This window comes from Microcebus murinus, chromosome 2 (genome assembly GCF_040939455.1).
Source record: "Microcebus murinus isolate Inina chromosome 2, M.murinus_Inina_mat1.0, whole genome shotgun sequence".
Classification (NCBI taxonomy): Eukaryota; Metazoa; Chordata; class Mammalia; order Primates; family Cheirogaleidae; genus Microcebus; species Microcebus murinus.
In genome coordinates this window covers 120630719-120650894 of record NC_134105.1, presented here as the reverse complement: position 1 = coordinate 120650894, position 20176 = coordinate 120630719, and the positions used below count along the sequence as shown (strand labels likewise).

Sequence of the window (20176 nt, the reverse complement as noted above, 5' to 3'; positions counted from 1 at the left end):
TATCTGGAGTAGTAGTAGAGAGGCAGAAAAAAAAGTTTTCCTTTAGCTGATCTCGAGAAAAAAAAAACACAGTAGTTTTTCCTATATACTGCCCAAACAATGTTTGGTGATTCACTGATGTTACAACAAACAGCAGGGCTCACACAAGATTCCCTTTGATATCTGATCTCCAGAACTTGCCTCTCAACCAAGCATACTCCTCAGAACTCTTACTGAGTCTGGAAGCTCCAAACAGCTTTCTAGCAAATTCCCTTTTTTCCATCTAATTGCTAGCGTGCTTATCTTCTGCACACAATCAAGAAAACCCAACTGGTTTACTGATATTAAATTATTTAAATACCTCTTCATTAACAATGAGAAGTTGTCTTAGAATCTAAAGACATTAGAGATTTGGAACACTAAAGTAGACCAAATGGAAGTACACATCACATGCAGTTTAAATTTACACTGTGTTATTTTTACTCTGTGACACACCAAGGAAGCAGTTAAATACTTCAAATATCTCGTCAAAGTTGAGACACCTAACAGCTTAAATGGCTTTTCATTTTCAAATAGGTATTATTCTTGAAATCAATTATGTGTTCATCAATATATGTAATGAATGAAGATTCCAATATAAACTCTTAATTATAGAGTCAAAGTTCATATAATTTAACTTTCTATCTGATGATTGGGTTTCCTCAGTAATACCCCTAAGTTACTAGATAGTGCTTGAACATATGTAGTAATTCATTGGAACACCTACAGGCATTCAGAGGAATTCACTAAATTTCTGGTAGACAATTCTAATTGCTAGTTTTGTTTTGCCAAATATTGAGTTGAAATCTGTATCTCTAGTAGCTTCCACTCATTAACCACAATTCTGCCTTCTGGTCCAACTTCTACACAATTGTCCTTCAGGAATCTGAAGATTATTACTAGACCCCCAATATTTTCCACTCCCAGTAAGCACTCCCTCTTCTGATGGGATTTCTTCTTTATTAGCCTGAATCCTCCACTCTAGCTATATTCCAAGTGTTTCAAGTACCACGGCATCTGTGATTATGATTTCTTTCTTGTTCATTTTCTACATTAAACAAATCTTCCACAATACATTTATATTACCCTTATGATGACAAAATGATTTTTTTTCAAAAAACACATCATAGAAATTATCAGAGTACCTTCGCTAAAATGATGACTAAAATACGTCTCACGACAAAATTTATATTCAAATCTGAAAGGAAGAGTAAAAGAGCAGAGTCAGAGCAGTGCGGATGGGAATACTCCTACTGCTTTCGGGACACGATGCCATAAGGATGCTTACATGCACATTACAGATCTTGCATCTGAAAGGGCTAATACAAGTACTTTACTCTAAAGGTGAGAAAATTTAGAACTAGAAAGATGTAATTGCCCAAGTTAAAATCATTACTCTAGTGTTTTTGACAAAGCCATAAAATTAATGACTTCCCTGCTTAAAATCTTTTAAACAGTTTTCCATTGCCCTTTGCATAAAGCTCAATTTCCTTGTCACGGCCAGTAGGGCTCTCCATGATCTGGCTCCTTCTGTCTTCTCTAGCCTGATTTCAAGATGTTCCCCTGCTCCCCTCACCCTGCACCCTATGTCCCATTTCTTCAGCTGACTAAATCCTACTCATTCCTCACCTCTTCCCCGACTCCTAACTTACACTAGTTCTCCCTATGTTCCCATAGCGCCTAGGACCCCTCATTTAGATGAAGTTTCACTATATGCTCCCAGAAGGCTCAACACTCCTCTCTTTGCAAAACTCATACCCCATTTTAGGTATGTGTTTAACACCTATCTTGCCTGCTAAACTGTAAGTCCTGGGAAGGCAGGCACTGCATTTACCTTGCTCTTTAGTCTTAGCACTTACACGTTACTGGGTCCAAAGTAAATAATAAATATTACATTTTTAAAAGGCTTAAGTTAGCTTATAATTGCTAAAAAGAGCTTGTTCTTGCTATAGAACAAGAGTTCCTTTTCTATGTATAAAGCACAAAGCCAAACAGGAAACTTTTGAAATTCAGACAAACATGATTACTTTACTATTCAAATAACTTAAAGTAAATAAAAATCTGATAACAGTGCCAATCATTGTTAAAGCAATCATTCATTTCAAGATCCATGCTTCAAAAATTGAAGAAACTAGAATTGACATCTAACTTAATTTGACATCTAACTTAATCAACTTCCTGAGGAATTGCTGAAGTATAGAAAAGTTCAGATTCTGATAATCAAAGGGAGATAGAATCAAAGGAATATTGAATATACTATCTAATCAGTGAGTACAAAGCACAAATGTGCATTTTGAATGAGGATTAAGAGCACAGCCCTAGAGCCAGAGAGACTGTGTTCAAATCCTAACTTTACTACTTCCCAGCACTGTGACCTTGAATATGTTTCTTAATCTGTGCTTTAGTTCTACCATCTGTAAAATTAACCTAAAAATCTATACCCACCTCATAGAGTTGTTGGGGGGATTAAATGAGTTAATACACAGTATGTGTTATTCTTTTTATTCTGTATATATATTAGTGCTATTAGGATGAAACCCAGGCGATCACACTGCAGGGTTTGTGGACTCTGCCCTTTATGTTTCTTATTATGTCAATTCTCTTCCATCTCAATTCATGAGCATATTAATTTTCTTTCCCTACTCCAACTCTCCTAATATGAAGTCAGTACAGAATCAAGAAATGAAATAATTTTTTCCCTTTAAAGTGGTACCAAACATACTAACAGGCAAATATGTTTCACTGTTATATGGGAAAGTCTCTGAAAGCAGAGCAAGACTAAACATCTACGCAAGCAGACGGGCCATGGAGACACTTAGAACAAGGTGGGTCTGTACAATGCCAGCAACGCTGTTGTCCCACAGTCATCGTCACACTTATCCTGGCACTGCTGGGCCCGGGCTCCTGAGTCCAGAAGCATGCTGAAACCTACCGCTGTGGTCTAAATAGATCAGAGTTGAGTAAAATTTTTTTATATGAATTCATAATGATTTCATATAACGTTCAAACATGTTCAATATATGAAAAACCACCACCTGGAGTAAAGGACCAGAGTAGGCTGAATGTCTTCATTTCACCCCAGATAGAATTATTACTTTTGTCTTAAGTTGTTTTTATTTCTGTTTTCCTCTTAAAGATTATTTAGGGGGAAGAAACAAGTGACATTTCGTAGTAGGATGCTAATATCAGATTTGTATAGTCTTTAAATATTTTCAATACTGTATACTTAAATCCACAGAGAGTTTAGCAATTTCTATTATTTCCCCTTACTAGAAACTTAACAGAATGGAAACTCTTCATTCATTTCTTCTATTTACTTATTTGACCAATTTTAGTAGAATATCTACCATATTTTGACCTGATAAGAGTTGAGAAATAGCCCTTATCTATTGGCAGGTGTCTGTTAACAAGCAACCTGGGGCTAGTCTCAATGACCCCATCTTACATCAAACGTAGTGCTCCAAGCTCCAATTCTATCAATAATCAATTATTCTATCAATAATTCTATCAATGTATGAGCACCTGTCCTAAAGTAATAGGTGAAAGTCTTTCCTAGGAGAAAAATGACCTTGGCAGCTCAGCTAATTCAGCCATGCCCTCTTAGCTAGATTAAATATATTTGATCTTTTCCAGCCTTCTTTCATCTTCCTCTTTACACCCTTTCCATTACCAGAAAAGCTGGCCGTTGAAAACATTTACTTCTTACATAACAATCTTGAGCACCAAGTTACACCTTGTTTATCAAATCTTTGAAGAGTTCAAGTCAAAGACAAACTGGACTACCCACTTCCAGATGCCATTAACACTTTACATGGCAGACGCATTTTCTGTCTCCTTAAGAAGGAAGCTGAGCAGCCTACACTGGAGAGAGAAAGCAATTTGCACTTTCAGACAGTAGCAATAAAAATGGTCTTTTTACATGAAGTAATCAAATTAATGTAAGTTTGACTGTTAGGATGGAGAGCACTGTAGCACTTTTGGTTAATTTTTAACTATTCAGAGGAATTATCCTGATTCCAGCATTTATCGCATATTGTGTAGTTTTAACATTGCTGGCAGATACAGAATCCCAAATAATCAAATTGTGGTCATAATCTATCTGCTTGGAGTACTTTGACAGCTCACTAAATGCACCTGGGACTTCCCTCCACCAATCCTCCCATGAACCATCCTTCCATTATAATTCTCAGGATGTAATAATGTAGCAAAAACTAATTTGAAGGTAACTTAATGTACTTTTCTACAGTAGGACACATGTGCTAAAACAGAACATTAGTGACCTGGAGATATTTTTAACTTCTGTATTCAAAGAACACCCAGGAAAGGATTTGCCACAAACTGTTCCAACAAGCTCCACAAGTGGAAGACTTGGCCATTAATAATATTAGGATTATTCCAGAAGAGGACTTTTGAGTATAAACAAGGGAGTCCAATTTTCTGAAACTTATCCTTCCAGGCATTCTGTGTGGCTGACAATTGTTGAGATCCTGGTTAGGAAGTAACTCTAGTGAAGTGTTACAAAGAGGAAAAGTAGCACATGTGATTTGGATCTATCTAAAAAGATTTGCAGTAAGGCGGCCCTTAAAAAAAATGAAGCATTTCTTTAATTCTTTAAAAGATTTCCATATATTTAAAAGAATACATTGTTATATTCTTTATATTAAAAGAATTATATTATTATATTAAGAGAATATATTGTATAGCTCTATGTTAACAATTACGCTATGACTTATGTAGGTATATGTTATCAGTTTGGGTTTTTTCTTTCTTACTACAAAGAATCACAAGAATCTCTTAACAAGTGGTTGTCTTTGGAAACCACTTGGTCTGTATTTTCTAACTTATCTAATACATATATTGATTTTCTTTTATTGTTATATGGACAACAGGAATTATTTGGATAGAGAGATTACCTCCGAGTAGTAAATTTATCGGTAAATAAAATGTTTTATTTCTGTGTTTTGGTTTTTATTTTTATGTATTTTCCAAATTTTCTACAATCAACATATTAGTCCTTAACCAGGGAAAAAACATTAAAATGCGAGAACAGGGAATAGACCTTTTTGGCAAGATTCACTTTAAATAAATAGATAAAAGGCTATTCTTTTTGTAAAATGCATTAATCAATCTTATTACATCATTTCCCTAATCAAAACCTTCATCTATAGAATTAAAAATATCAGTTAGTATTACACACAGAAGCTTTCATGATCAACACCCACTGTATCACTACCTTCCTGGTCCTCCCCCAGGCCCCCAATTTTAGCCAGATGGAACAAATTAAAATTCTTCTCATGCTACCTCTCTCTCTCCTGTGTGCCTCTTAAAGTGTTATTCCTTCTGTCTGGAACATCTTTCCCTCCCCCTGACAACCTGACAAATTGCTATTTTTTCTTTAGAATTTTGCCTAAAAGTTTCCACCTTTAAATAAGCCCAGATATGCATTGCTGGTGAGTATATTAACTGACACAACCTTTAAGGAAAGTAATTTGGCCTTATGTATCAAAATTATGAATGCATGTATTCTTCAACTCAGTAATTCCACTTCTAGGAATTTAATCTACAGATATACGCAAACACTTCTGTGAAATTATGATATACAAGATAACTCACTGCAGCATTGTAGCAGCAAAATATTGGAAGACAACCTACCACATATTGGTAGTGTTAAACATATTAAAGAAATCCATACAGTGAAATACTATGTAGCTTTCAAATGAACAAAGACATCCTTCGTGAACTGACGTGAAGAAATCTCCAATATGTATAAGTTAGAAAAGAAAAGTACAGAACATAAAATGAGGCAGCAAAAGTTCTGTAGAAAAAAGGAAGAATCTATACAAATTTGCTTACACGTATAAAAATATTTCGCAAAGGACACCTTTTAAAAACCTAGTAACACTGCTGGGACAACAGGAATGGATGGGAAACTACACTGGATACCATTTCACATTTGTTGAAATTTTGAAACCATGTGAATGTATTACTTATTTAAAAAGTAAAATTGTAAAGCTATAAAAATCAAAATACCTGTATTAAAAAAAGTGTCCACATCTTTATGAAAATACCTCTAATTCTAATACCCTCTTCCCTCATTCCTTTATTCATTCATTAGAATTTTACTGACCGCTGACACTACGTGCCAGGTACTATGGTAGGTAAAAGGGAGAAATAAAAACAACCTACAAGGAAAACGAACTTTAGAATACAACTCAGAAAAGCAGACAGAATATCCCATTTCAGGGAGTGCCCAGGGTGGAGGGTATGACAGGAGCACAAGGAGAGGCGACACCTATGCATTTCTGACAGCGCTCACGTCACTGGCTTACACTGTTTCAGTGGCTGTTTCCAATACTACATTGTCATCTCTATGAAGGTTTCTCAAAACTTAACAAAATGCCATGCATGTAGGAGGTATGCATGTTACGTGAACCACTGAATAAATTAAGGCATAACAGAAATAACCACTGCATTATTCTTTTAACAGTCAAGAGCTAATTAAGTACCCAGGTAACTAACCTGATTCCACAATCTGTTTTATAAGAATTTAGTATATAGGTCTAAGGATAAGAAGATTTAGAGACAACTTTCCATATCTTATGTGTACACATACTTATGAATGTATTTACCACAAAACATAATGCAGACCTTATTATACCTATGTGGTACTTCATTTCTCCCCAGTACTATTCACTAAATATGTACAGACTATGCACCACAATGTTGGGCTGCAGATACAATGGTAAACAAAAACAGGCATAGCTCTGCTCTCATGACGGTTACAGGTTAGTGAGAGATTAATCGAATAATCATATAAGGTTCACAAGTATTTTTCTATATGGTCAAGAAGAAGAGAGAAATTGGAAGGCATGGTCAAGATATCTCCTAGCCAGCTGTAAGGAAAGAAAGGTATCTAAAACTTCTGTACCTGGGATAATATAAAAGAAAGGTTATGTGAGGGGATTGTGAAGAGCTTAGGTGGAAAAAAATATTTTTTTTCCTGAACCTCTAATTTATCAGTTCCTTCAATTGTAAATGTAGGCAAAAAGCCACTGTATTATTTCTGATGTTGTCACCAACAGATATTATACATATTTTCATTCACATTTTAAGTATTGCATATATATCAAAAAATTGGTTTATATTTATTATTTTGGAGTTATAGTTATATTTGCTACCATATCTTATTCAATATGTTAATAAAGGAGAACATATTAATATATCACAAACCTGATTTTTATCTATTTTTATATTTCAATATAATTGGTTTCCTTTGTAATCTTATATATTTTATTTTATGCATTTTAAAATGTTTTCTGATAAGAGGTCCATTGACTTAACCAGACTGCCAAAGAAATCCATGATCCCCCCATCAATTTTTGCAAATCCTGGGCTATAAAGATGGTTCAAGGCTGGGATAACAAGGTTGGCACATCCTAGAATTTCATTGGCAAGAGATTTCTGTTTTTAATTACCTTTGGAAGGGATGGGAAAGAGGAGTGCCAATTAATTTCAAAGTTTCAAGTAAAATGAAAAGGGTAATTGAGTGTTTGGTAAGTCTGAATTTCCAATCATATTTTATTGCATTTTTCATTGAGTATGTGTCATTTTCTGATGACAAATTTGTAGATATACCGTTTTGGTGAATATTAGCTTTGTGTGCTATTGAGAGACAGAAATGTTTATATGTTTTATATAGCTAATCTAACCATGATGACCACATGAAGGGCCAATTATATAAGCAGATGATTGTTTAGCAAATATTCACTTTCCCTTCCCCCAACCTCTATGGTGGAGTATACTTTCCTGCTCCACTATGTTGGAAGTGGCCTTTTGATTTGCTTTGGTCAATGGAACACAGACAAAAAAATCAAAGTGTGCTAGATCCAAGCCTAGGCATTCAAGAGGTATCAAATGTTTCCACTGATCCCTCTAGGAACTTCCAAACTCTGCCACAAGAACATGCCCCGGGTAGCCTGCTAATCAGAGAAGAATCAAAGGTGTGGAGCTGATCTAACTAAATCTGTGGCCTGGACTTAAATTCAGCTATGCTCAACTATGTCCTGTCTTGCCAAGACCAGCCAAACCCTAGTCACCCAAAGACTCATAGGGAAAGATAAATGTTTATTCTTTATGCATCACTGGGATTTATGGTTGTTTGCTATGCAGCAATATCTAATAAAGAAAATATGATACAAGTACTCTTTAAAACTTTGCCAGACCGACTAATGTTCTCCATTCCCTCTACAAAGAAATTTGATACCCTGAGCATGCTGAACTCTTGTGGCTACTAGACTGTTAAATGGTTAAAAGGAGTTAATTGGGCCAGGATGGTGGCTCATGCCTGTAATCCCGGCACTTTGGGAGGTCAAGCCTAGGCAGGAGGATCACTTGAGGCCAGGAGTTAGAGGCTGCAGTGAGCTATGATCGTGCCACTGCACTCCAGCCAGGGGGACAGACTGAGACCCTGTCTCTTAAAAAAAAAAAAAAAAAGTATTAATTGCATTTGTTCCCAAACCTATGTTCATAATAAAATGAATGTAAAAAGAAACTAAATTACTGCTTTTATAAAAACTAAGGTGAATGGCTTAGAAAGACTTGACAAAGATGAGTGGTTAAATACAAGTCATTGTCACATTAAATGGTGGCAATGATATTAAGAAAAATGTAAAAAACAGTTATAAAAATCTCTATAAGTTTTGCAATTAGGTTGCTTCACAAGTTTATTAATTTATTGCCCCTCTTAAGGAAACTGAAATTAGAAAGCATATGGATTTCAGAATTCCTATGTAAAGAAAGGGAATTAAAGGCTCCATGACAAAATAAAGAATAATTTATGTTTTATATTAAAATAAATATTTAAGTTAGCATGTACCACTTTTTATGCTGCTTCTCCTGAAGCAAATATTTTTTTTTTTTTTTTTTTTTTTTTTTTTTTTTGAGACAGAGTCTCGCTTTGTTGCCCAGGCTAGAGTGAGTGCCATGGCGTCAGCCTAGCTCACAGCAACCTCAATCTCCTGGCTCAAGCAATCCTCCTGCCTCAGCCTCCCAAGTAGCTGGGACTACAGGCATTCGCCACCATGCCCGGCTAATTTTTTGTATATATATATTAGTTGGCCAATTAATTTCTTTCTATTTATAGTAGAGACGGGGTCTCGCTCTTGCTCAGGCTGGTTTCGAACTCCTGACCTCGAGCAATCCGCCCGCCTCGGCCTCCCAGAGAGCTAGAAATATTTCTATTAATCAACCAACTACAGTCCTAACTCTGTCAGATAAGAAGGCTTCTATAATATTCCAGTCTGCTAGAAATCCTACTGTGGGCATAACAATCATCAGGGCTACAATGTTTTGTTTATTTATTTATTTATTGCTGCAAATCCTGCTTATAAACCAGCTTGAAGTCCTTGCATTGAGTTTGAGTACTACAATTTGATTTCATATTGAGCTTGAGCACTGTGGTGAGTTTTGATATAACACTGGTTTCTTTAATCATCATTTTAAATTTCTGTAAAAATTTGATCCATTAGATTTTTTAAAAAACATTATATAAGGAATAAAATTTCAACTACTTCATCTGACTCACAGAGGCCTCCATCACATCCTGGCTTGGAACTTCTTCCCCAGCCTCACCGTGCCAGTCTGCCCTTGCTCACAGTGCTCCGACCACACGGACTCCTGGGTTTGCTAACACATGAAGCTCTTTACCACTCCAGGACCTCTAAGAGGTTCCCTCTGCCTGAGATACTTTTTTGCCTAATTTTCCTGTGGATATCATTCAGATCTTCAATGACACCAGTGAGGCCTTCACTGACTACCCAGCATAAAACCTCCAGTTAATCAGTTTTGATTACATCACTCCATTTTAAGTCTCTCAATGGCACTTATCACTAGCTAACATTTGTGTCTTACCTCTCTTAAGTACAGTATAAGATTCACAGTAGTTACCATGTCTTTTTTGTTCATACCTAGATTCCCAGTACCAACAATACAATATAGCACGAAACAGAAAAATGAATATTTTTGATTATTAAAATGAATACAAATGGGTGGCTAAAACAAAACAAAAAACCTAGAGTAACATTTTCAACCATTGTGGACAAGCTATGATTATATAAAACAGTGAAATAAAAATCAATGTATGTTTCATGACAACTGTTCCTATAACACTTTCTGTAAAAAGATATTTTGCACTGACTTACAAATCAACCCCGTCTCTAGTATCAAGTGAAAGATTATTTGTCAACATCTGAAATAACATTAAATGCAGAAAATCTATAATTAGAATAGAAGCTGGTTTAATAATTTCATAATTTATAGCAAAATAACGTAAATAAAGTCTTGCTACAAGTTAATCTCTTTTTATTTCAATATCTTTGAAGAGGTAGGACCAGTTTGGAATAATAACTAATATACATATATCTTTTTCTATGTTCTAGGTATTCTTTTTTTTTTTTTTGAGACAAAGTCTTGCTTTGTTGCCCAGGCTAGAGTGAGTGCCATGGTGTCAGCCTAGCTCCTCAAACTCCTGGGCTCAAGCAATCCTTTTGCCTCAGCCTCCTGAGTAGCTGGGACTACAGGCATGCGCCGCCATGCCCGGCTAATTTTTTCTACATATATTAGTTGGCCAATTAATTTCTTTCTATTTATAGTGGAGACGGGGTCTCTTGCTCAGAGCTGGTTTCAAACTCCTGACCTCAAGCAATCCCCCCCACCCCTTCAGCCTCCCAGAGTGCTGGGATTACAGGCGTGAGCCACCTCGTCTGGCCATGTTCTAGGTATTCTTAAGTGCTTTACATATATTAACTGATTTAATTTTCTCGACAATCCTATGGTGCTAATAACATGATTTCACTTTTACAGATGAAATCTGTAAAAATGAAGCTCAGAGGGGTTAAGTAACCTGCCAAAGCCACAGAGCTAATAAGGGGTGAGGTGGGATTGGACTTAGACAGTTTGGCTCCAGTTTGTGTGCAGGGGCTCTGATTTATAGTATTTCAGCTCACCTAACACTATGTAATCAGATTCTTGCCAAAGGAATCTAGAACAGTGATTCAGGGATAGCAACTTAACTCTCTCTGCATATGGCAGAACTATAAATCTGGATGCTATGTGGCAGCAAAATTCTGCCATGGGATTAAAAAAGCCAAGAACTCTGAGACAGAGAGATATAAATAAAGTAGAAGTAAAGAGAGGAGTTATGCAGGCGTGGCGCCTCATGCCTATAATCCCAGGGCTTTGGAAGGATCACCTGAGGCCAGGAATTTGAGACCTGCCTGGACAACATAGTGAGACATATCTCTACAAAAACACAAAATAAATTAGGTGGGTGTGGTGGTGTGTGCCTGTAGGCCCAGCTACTTGGGAGGCTGAGGCAGGAGGATCCCTTGAGTCTAGGAGTTTGAGGCTGCAGTGAGCTCTGATCATGCTACTGCAGTCCAGCCTGGGTGACAGAGTAAGATGAAAGGTGGGGGGAGGAAGGAGAGAGAGAGAGAAGGAAGGAGGGAGGGAGGGAGAGAGAGGGAGAGAGGGAGAAGAAGAGGGAGGGAGGGAGAGAGAGAAAAAAAAAGAGGGAGGGAGGGAGGGAGAGGAAGGGGGGGAGAGAAAGAGGGAGGGAGGGAAAGATTAATTAGTTGGCAAGAAAGAGGGAGAACGCCTGCCAGCTCTGCCACCTAGCTGAACTGCCCTTGCATTTAAAGGAACAGATTCTGGTGCCAAACCGACAAAACCTCTTTCTTATTTAAGATAGCACAAGATTTTATTACTTGCAACCATAAGAACTCATCAGAAATGATAAACCAAATAAGAAAAGATTTTGCTCCTTGGACTAAACCAAAATTGATAAAACAGTGCCAAGATGTGCATATGCTAAATCACAATGAGAATAAAATATATTCAGATAACGTTTTTTAAAAATATGGATGAATCTTAATTGGTTTTATTATATTTTATCCTAATATTTCAATTTTACATCCAGTGAAGATTTAGAAATAACTGTATTGATTTTATTGCTTTCCCCATCTCTGACATATGGAATTGCTCTGAATTTTTTTTTAATTTGGGCGTGCTTGATAAAATCTCTTTGCCAACCCAATAAGGAGGAAGTAATTACAGAATGCTTACCCTCATCTTCCATTTACAGACAAGAAAAACTGTAGCACCCAGAAAGAGCTCCCTTCCTTTGCTGGCACAGTGCTGCTATTTTGGTATCTGTCAGTTAAGAACATCTACCCAGTGCCAATATAGTGCAGCCATGTGCTAGTCTGGTTAAACAGCTTTTGTTAAAGGACAGTGTTCCAACCGCTGGACAATCAATTCTTTTACAGTGATACCTGAATTTCTAGATGTGGAACATAGTAAAGCCAGAGTGCGTCATATCTTTTCTCCATTGTATTCTTGATATCTAACTTTCCCATTCCCAAAGATTGACACCACAACAATCTTTCCAATTTTACATGATGGGAAATTTGCAGTAATTTGAAACTTTTATCATTTATTTTTCTCATATAGGTCAGTTGCTGCTTCTTCCTAAATTAGTATTAGTATACCTATGCATTGCAAGAATTAACCAACATGTATGAACTAATTTATTTATTCATGTTGCCACTATCAAGTGTCTTAGTCCAGACATTAGTGAAACTTTTTAACCTGCATTGCTCTAATGATCTTTTTTTTTCCCCTGTGGGCAATGTGTCCCCTGTCAATCCACTTCTGCCAGATTACTGCTCAGCAATCAATCCCACCTACTCAGCTGGTGGTTTATTCCATACACACTCCCTTCTACTGCTTTGACGTTGCCTTCTCACCCTCCTGAGTTCAAACCTAAGATCTTTGGCACTATGGCACTATCTTTGGGGCAGAAGGTTTCAGGTTTCTTGTAGGACTGATATCCTGATAGTGATTCCCTACTCAAGCAAAGTAATTCTCCAGGGTCACCCAACCAGTCCATTTTCTCCTCCTGTCCAAGCCCCTCCTTCTACATCCCTATGGTGCCTTATCCTCTCAGCCCACTCTTTCCTTTAGGCCTTCTCCAGTTGTTATAGCCCTTCCCTTAGTAGGAGACAATCAGTAAGAGCTCTCGTTATGCTAAATACTTAACAAGTGTTCTCGTTTAATCCTCTCAGCAATACAGTGAGGTCGTACTGTTATGTCTCTCATTTTTCAGAGGAGAAAACTAAACCTTAGGGGAATTAAGTAATTTACTGCTTAAGTAGGAGATCTAAAACTTGAACTTGGCCGGGCGCTGTGGCTCACGCCTGTAATCCTAGCTCTCTGGGAGGCCGAGGCGGGCGGATTGCTCAAGGTCAGGAGTTCAAAACCAGCCTGAGCAAGAGCGAGACCCCGTCTCTACTATAAATAGAAAGAAATTAATTGGCCAACTAATATATATAGAAAAAATTAGCCGGGCATGGTGGCACATGCCTGTAGTCCCAGCTACTTGGGAGGCTGAGACAGAAGGATCGCTCGAGCCCAGGAGTTTGAGGTTGCTGTGAGCTAGGCTGACGCCACGGCACTCACTCTAGCCTGGGCAACAAAGCGAGACTCTGTCTCAAAAAAAAAAAAATAAAAAATAAAAAAAAAATAAAACTTGAACTAAGACCTGTGTAACTTTTTTTTGAAACAGGGTCTTGCTCTGTCCCCTGGGCTAGAGTACAGTAGCGTCAGCCTAGCTCACAGCAACCTCAGACTCGGGCTCAAGAGATCCTCCAGCCACAGCCTCCCAAGTAGCTGGGACTACAGAATTCGACACCACGACGGACAAATTTTTCTATTTTTTTTTTTGTAGAGAAGGGATCTCGCTCTTGCTCAGGCTGGTCTTTACTCCTGACCTCAAGCAATCCGTCCCGCCTCCGCTTCCCAAAGTGCTAGGATTACAGAGCCAGGCCAGGACTGTGTAACTTTAAAGCCAACCAAATAGTTTTAACCTCTCAGCCTCTGCACTAGCTGTTGCCCTTCTCAGCAAGGTTCTACCCTCTTTATCTGGCTGGCAAGCACCTGGTGAGCCTTCAAAGCCTAACAAATGTTCCAATCCCCTTTTGGAGGCTTCTTCCACATTGTTCAATTAATGGTAATTACCCTTCACTGCATTTTACTCTATGATAACAAATAGCATCCCCATAAGTATTTATTTTGCTTCTGTAGCTTACTGCAGCAGTCCCCAACCTTTTTGGCACCAGGGACCAGATTCATGCAAGACTATTTTCCATGGACAAGGTGGTGGGGGGAAGTGGAGCCCAGGCGGTGATGCGAGCCATGGGGAGTGGCTGAAAATAAAGATGAAGCTTCTTCACTCACACTCACTGCCTCCTGTGCAGCCCTCAGGTTCCTAAGTTTCATGGAAGACAGTTTTTCAACAGGGAAGGGGGCATAAGTGGGGGTGGCGGAGCTCTGCGGCCCAGTCCACAGACGGGTACCAGGCTGCAGGCTTACTGGACTGTGAGGTCTTTGAAGGAAGGGACATTCTATTTACACTCAGCACATTAGAACAACCCCAAAAATGTTTGCAATGTTACATATTGGCCCCTACTGACATACATCTGAAGGCAACGTTCCCTTCATAGCTACTTCACAGATAGCTACTTACAGACTAGAAAGTTGAAATAATTCAGAATATAGATTGGCATTTAACCTGAAACATTTAAGCTTGCCAGAGTATGCATTTGTTATTAAGACTGTTCACTGTTGACACATTAGATCATGCATTTTGAATCTAAATACATATTCAAAGCCTCCTTTGGAACTCAAATATAACAGGCGTGATCTTTTCCCTTTATTTATTATCAGTCACGTATAAAAATAACTGAAAATGGCAGAGGTGGTAGAGAGAAATGTTGGCCTTTCTACTCAGAGACAGAAGGCCCTGACAGGAAAGTTCTAGAGATTTCAATCCCACTGTTGTTTTTATTTCTTGTATGAGCACCTTGAGCTGAATTTAAAGATGCTTTTGTATGTGTTTGTGTTGGGGGAGAGGGGTGATGGTAAAATTTTGCCTCCAAATATAAGCCAGTTCATTTTAGCCAATGAACAAATAAAGAAAAGGTAATCTGTTGGATTTAAGGGGAGGCAGCAATGTTGTGTCCATTAAGGCACCTTTCTAAATGTTTCTGGAGTCATTTTGACTACAGTTGATTTTCACCCCATATGCCAATTTATTCATATTAAGTTCCAACAGTAGCAATTCTAGGCTTTTATTTAGCTTACCTTAGTAAATACAATATTGGTCTAGGTAATTTCTTATTGTGCATGTGGATGATATAGAAGACATGAGAATTTATTCTTAGCTTCCTTAACCTTTTTCCTTATCTGTTTATGTAAAGGGTTCTGTGCTTTTCTTGCATCATCATTCATTTTTAAGGGATCAATAGGACGTAACCATATTTTTCACAGTGTGGATTGCGAGATTTCTGAAATCAATTTAGTGCCTCAAAAACAATTAAAACTTTTTTTTTTTTGAGACAGAGTCTCACTTTGTTGCCCAGGCTAGAGTCAGTGCCGTGGCGTCAGCCTGGCTCACAGCAACCTCAAACTCCTGGGCTCAAGCAATCCTGCTGCCTCAGCCTCCCGAGTAGCTGGGACTACAGGCATGCGTCATCATGCCTGGCTAATTTTTTCTATATATATTAGTTGGCCAATTAATTTCTTTCTATTTATAGTAGAGACAGGGTCTCGCTCTTGCTCAGACTGGTTTTGAACTCATGACCCCAAGCAATCCGCCTGCCTCGGCCTCCCAGAGTGCTAGGATTACAAACATGAGCCACCGTGCCCACCCAACAATTAAAACTTTTAAGCAATTAAAACGGGGAAAAAAAAAAAAAACTCTGAATACACCACATGTAGCAACAGTAGGTACTATTTAGTCAGATTATCTTTCAGTCTTGTGGGTATAACAGTTTACAATGTATTTTTTACTACATGTGTCCATCAAAAATGTTAGAAAGATACAGGACCACTTATTAATAAGAAAATTCAGTATCCACACCTGGGAACCTCTACACTTAGCACAATTTTTACCATTCAAGGAATCAAAACACCTTCCATCATGAAACAAAGTCCAATTACAGAAGGATATTTAATTAATTCTGTACTAAGCTTCTAAATACCCTCATAATAGCCAAACTAAACCTAAAGAGGATTTTATGAGTTAGTAAGAGTGTCATTTGCTTCATAGTGTAGTAATAAATCAGATTGAGAAGCAATTTATTTTGTTCTGTAGAATGAGTATTGCATACGACTTAAAGGGTTCATCTTAGACAAAATAAAAAATTCAATGTTAATTCAATATGGAATCAAAAGCAAATGATGAATATTTTATCTTAGTACAATTTTAGGATTTTTCCAGATGAATCAAAACCAAATATTATCTCCAAAAGACTATTTTAAATTTCAAATCTGTTAAAGAAAAATAAATATCTTCAGAAAGTTGTCTAATTTCTGGCCAGGCATGGTGGCTCATGCCTGTAATCCTAGTACTCTGGGAGACTGAGGCAGGAGGATTACTTGAGCTCAGGAGTTTGAGATCAGCCTGAGCAAGAGTGAGACCCTGTCTCTACTGAAAACAGAAAAATCAGCTGGGTGTCATGGTGCGCACCTGTAGTCCCAGCTACTTCAGAGATCACTTGAGCCAAGGAGTTTGAGGTTGCAATAAGCAATGATAACACCACTGCACTCTACCCAGGTCACAGAGTGAGACTCTGTCTTAAAAAATAATAATAATAAAGAAAGTTGTGTAATTTAACACCCCAAGTCTATATTATTTAAAAGTTTAAAAGACACACAATGCAAGAATTTGTGTGTCTATCATACCCCCAAGGCTTTCCATATTAGTGACCAAATTCTTTTTTTTTTTTTGAGTCTCACTGTTGCCTGGACTACAGTGCCATGGTGTCAGCCTAGCTCACAGCAACCTCAAACTCCTGGGCTCAAGCAATCCTCCTGCCTCAGCCTCCTGAGAAGCTAAACTAAAGCTGCGTACTACCACGCCTGGGTAATTTTTTCTATTTTTAGTAGAGATAGAGTCTCCCTCTTGCTCAGGCTGATTTTGAGCTCCTGACCTCAAGCAATCCTTCCGCCTCGGCCTCCCAGAGTGCTAGGATAGTGACCAAATTCTGGATCAAATAAGCTACAGGGTTGGGAGTAGCAGTTCCCGTTGGGGAAGCTGGGGTTGCCTCATGGCACGATATATACCAACATATATATACAACTTACAAATGGAGGACTGTTTCCTAGTAGGAACATTAGCATTCACTTATTCATTTTTTTCTCTCTCCCTGTTTCTTACATGTACCCACACACACAAGCACAATGCCCTACACTTGCTGAGTACAGGATATACCCTATGACTCAGGAGGCTGCCTCCCTCTTCAGCCTCCTCTGTCTTCTGCACTCTCTCACTTCAAATCTGTTTTTGTTTCTTTTCTTGTTTGGCCTGGAAAACTCCTAAACTTTTTGAAGATTCACCTCAGACTCCTTCAGAGGATCTTGACAGGACCATCAAAAAGAAGTAAAATAGAATTCTGAATTCTTTGGATAAGTTTTCATGGTGAAATACTGTGAAATTATAAACATTATCTACAACTATGGATTATCTATCCTATCCTGACTCAGTGTATATATACCGTATATTGTGGTTAACTAGAAGTTGGCATAATACATAATGCATATAATTATAAAAATAGAAATTATGTATATTCAATAAGAAAAGCATGCAATATTTCTGTGTTAACATATTATGGTTTTGTATTGGTTCTGCTTTTGCTTTTTTTTGGTTCACCTGATTCTTTTAAACTGCATCCATAAAACATCTACAAAAGTGGAGAGAATATAATGAATTCCTATGTACTTAACACCCAGTTTTAACAATTGTCAACACACAGTCATATGATTTCATTCGTATCACCAATCCTACTGGATTATTTTGAATCTCTGTAGACATTTCATCTATAAATCTTCAATATGTATCTCTAAATCACCATTTAAAGAATATCATTGCCCCCCAAAATTAAATAATTCTCTTAGTATCATTAAATATCTAATTAGTGGCTAAATTTCCCCCAATTATTTCATAGATTTTTTTTTATAGTTTGTTCAGATCAACGTCTAAACAAGATTGACACATTGCATCTGGTTTATATAACCCTTAAGTGTTTTTAGATCAATGTATGGGTTTCTCTTTTATTTTTTTCTTGCAATTTATTATTTGAGAAAATTGTCATATTTTTGAGGTACTGGTGCCTTAAAACAGAGAAGTAGGGTTTCATATTAGAAGGTTTAACTGTTATGATATGTTCTTTCATTCTGTTATTTGTGATGAGTTCTATTAAATATAATGAACAGGAGTCTACAACAACTATAGTTTAAAAAGTTTGTTCAAAAGGTATGGATCACTGATATATTAAATTCAATAGCCATTATAATGATGACATCAAAGAGAAGAAACAACATACCCTAGCAAGAACCTCACTGTTCTATTATGCCAGGACATGTACAATAAGACTCATGGTAAATAAAAAATTTTTACAAATATTAAATCCAAAATAAAATTGTACTATGTTGTTTTTGTAATAGTTTTTCTTAGTAATAATTTAAGACCCTGAAATTTATCTAATTTTTAGGTAGCTCAATTCTCAACACTGATATTATGGCCCACTGGTAGAAATGTTCCACTTCAAAGAGAATGAATTGTATGTGTGTGATTGAAGGTAGCCCTTACCTAATCGTATACATATATATATATGTAAGCAAACACTAGGGACAAAGTGATATTTGGCACTATAAAATTCCTCTCAACCTCATCACACATGAAAGCATTAGCCCAACACTTTAAATGTACTACTGATGTGTAAGAGTGTTTAATTATGTAAATAAATTGTTGAAAACTTGTAGACTTTGCTGCAGCCTGTAACACAAAGCCAACAGCGATACTTCTATTTCAGCTCCCAAGAAGTTGTGCCTCAATTGCTACAGAGCATAGCTACCGTGTTAGAAAAGACAACGCAGCCCCAGAGTAGTGTGCACGGCACCACCTACCATAGACCTGGGCTTGCTGATGGCCACCAGACTGGAGAGGAAGTCTTCATCGTGCAGCTGGCTGAAAACATGGGCGTCATAGGCTACCGTAATGGAGATTTCTTCCATCATCCTGCCAGCTGGCCTTTCCACAGCAGCAGCTGCTGCCCCAGCTCCAGACCAGACTATCCAAGGAAAAATCCTGCTGCAGCTCAGTGCCAATGCACACACCCACCTGAGTTCGAGGGGGTGGAGTGTCAAACATCCAGAAAGAAAAAGAGGAAAAAAACAAAACTAAACAAAACCCCAGCTGCTATCACAGGCTTGTCTAGCAATTCACCCCCAGTAGGAAACTAAAGGAGGTTTCTTATCTATGCAGGAGTATATGCTACAAACACCTTCTGCATTCTTAACACGGAAGCTGGAAAATTCAGTTTTTGGAAATCTTTAAACTTCAAAAAAAGAAATAAGAAAAAGTTTCCTAACTAGAAATATCCTATAGCAAAAACCAAAACAAAACAAAAAATTGATTCTTGGTAATTAAAAATTTTTGTAATAGTTCATCTTCTTACTTCGGTATTATTTATGTGAAGATTTTTCTTGAACAAGTAGATTTTCTTAATGTTCTTATTGCTTATTTTTTCATAGTCTTATGAATTAAACAGACGACAACCATTTTAATTTCTCAGAATTTATAGAATTCTTGGTGCAGTTAATTATCTCCTGAAGTATGAAAAAAAAGATTCTTTTTTCCCTCTGAGTATTTCTGTTAAAAAAAGGACCAAAATATAAAAATGAAACACGGACAGCAATATCAATTAATAATTATTTCCCCTTCTTCCACTAAAAAAGTATTTTAAGCAGAACTTAGTTTTCTGTTGTTACTCAGAAAACAACACAAGGGTCTCATTTATAAACTGTTTTTCTCCCATAGATAAAAGTTCGCTTCACTGTTTATTTTTAAGGTTAGAGGTTTCTTTTAATTACCCAAATAAGCAGATAGCCACGAACTGTTGGTGCCTTAGCCACCAGAAGTGATTTTTTTTTTTAAAGTACAGTTGAAGACCATAAAGGAACCTCCGTGTTTCCAGATGAAAAGTTTGAAAGCTGACCATAATTATCATTACAAAGTTGTCTAAATTACCAGGAAATATAC

At 37.2% G+C, this 20176-nt stretch overlaps 1 protein-coding gene across 11 annotated transcripts in view; it reads right to left on the bottom strand.

Moving 5' to 3' along the window:
- Positions 1 to 20176, bottom strand: part of RABGAP1L (RAB GTPase activating protein 1 like) — a 689918-nt gene that overhangs the window by 83949 nt on the left and 585793 nt on the right. For 3 of the 11 annotated variants that reach the window (XM_012765074.3, XM_012765069.3, XM_012765070.3), the window contains exon 2: positions 19042 to 19786. The exons of 5 other annotated variants lie outside the window; for them this stretch is intronic. In XM_012765074.3, the coding sequence (XP_012620528.1) occupies positions 19042 to 19152 (111 nt within the window). In that variant the 5' untranslated portion in view covers positions 19153 to 19786. The remainder of the gene's footprint in view (positions 1 to 19041; positions 19787 to 20176) is intronic. 3 more of the 11 variants (XM_012765075.3, XM_012765071.3, XM_012765072.3) reach the window with 1 other exon arrangement.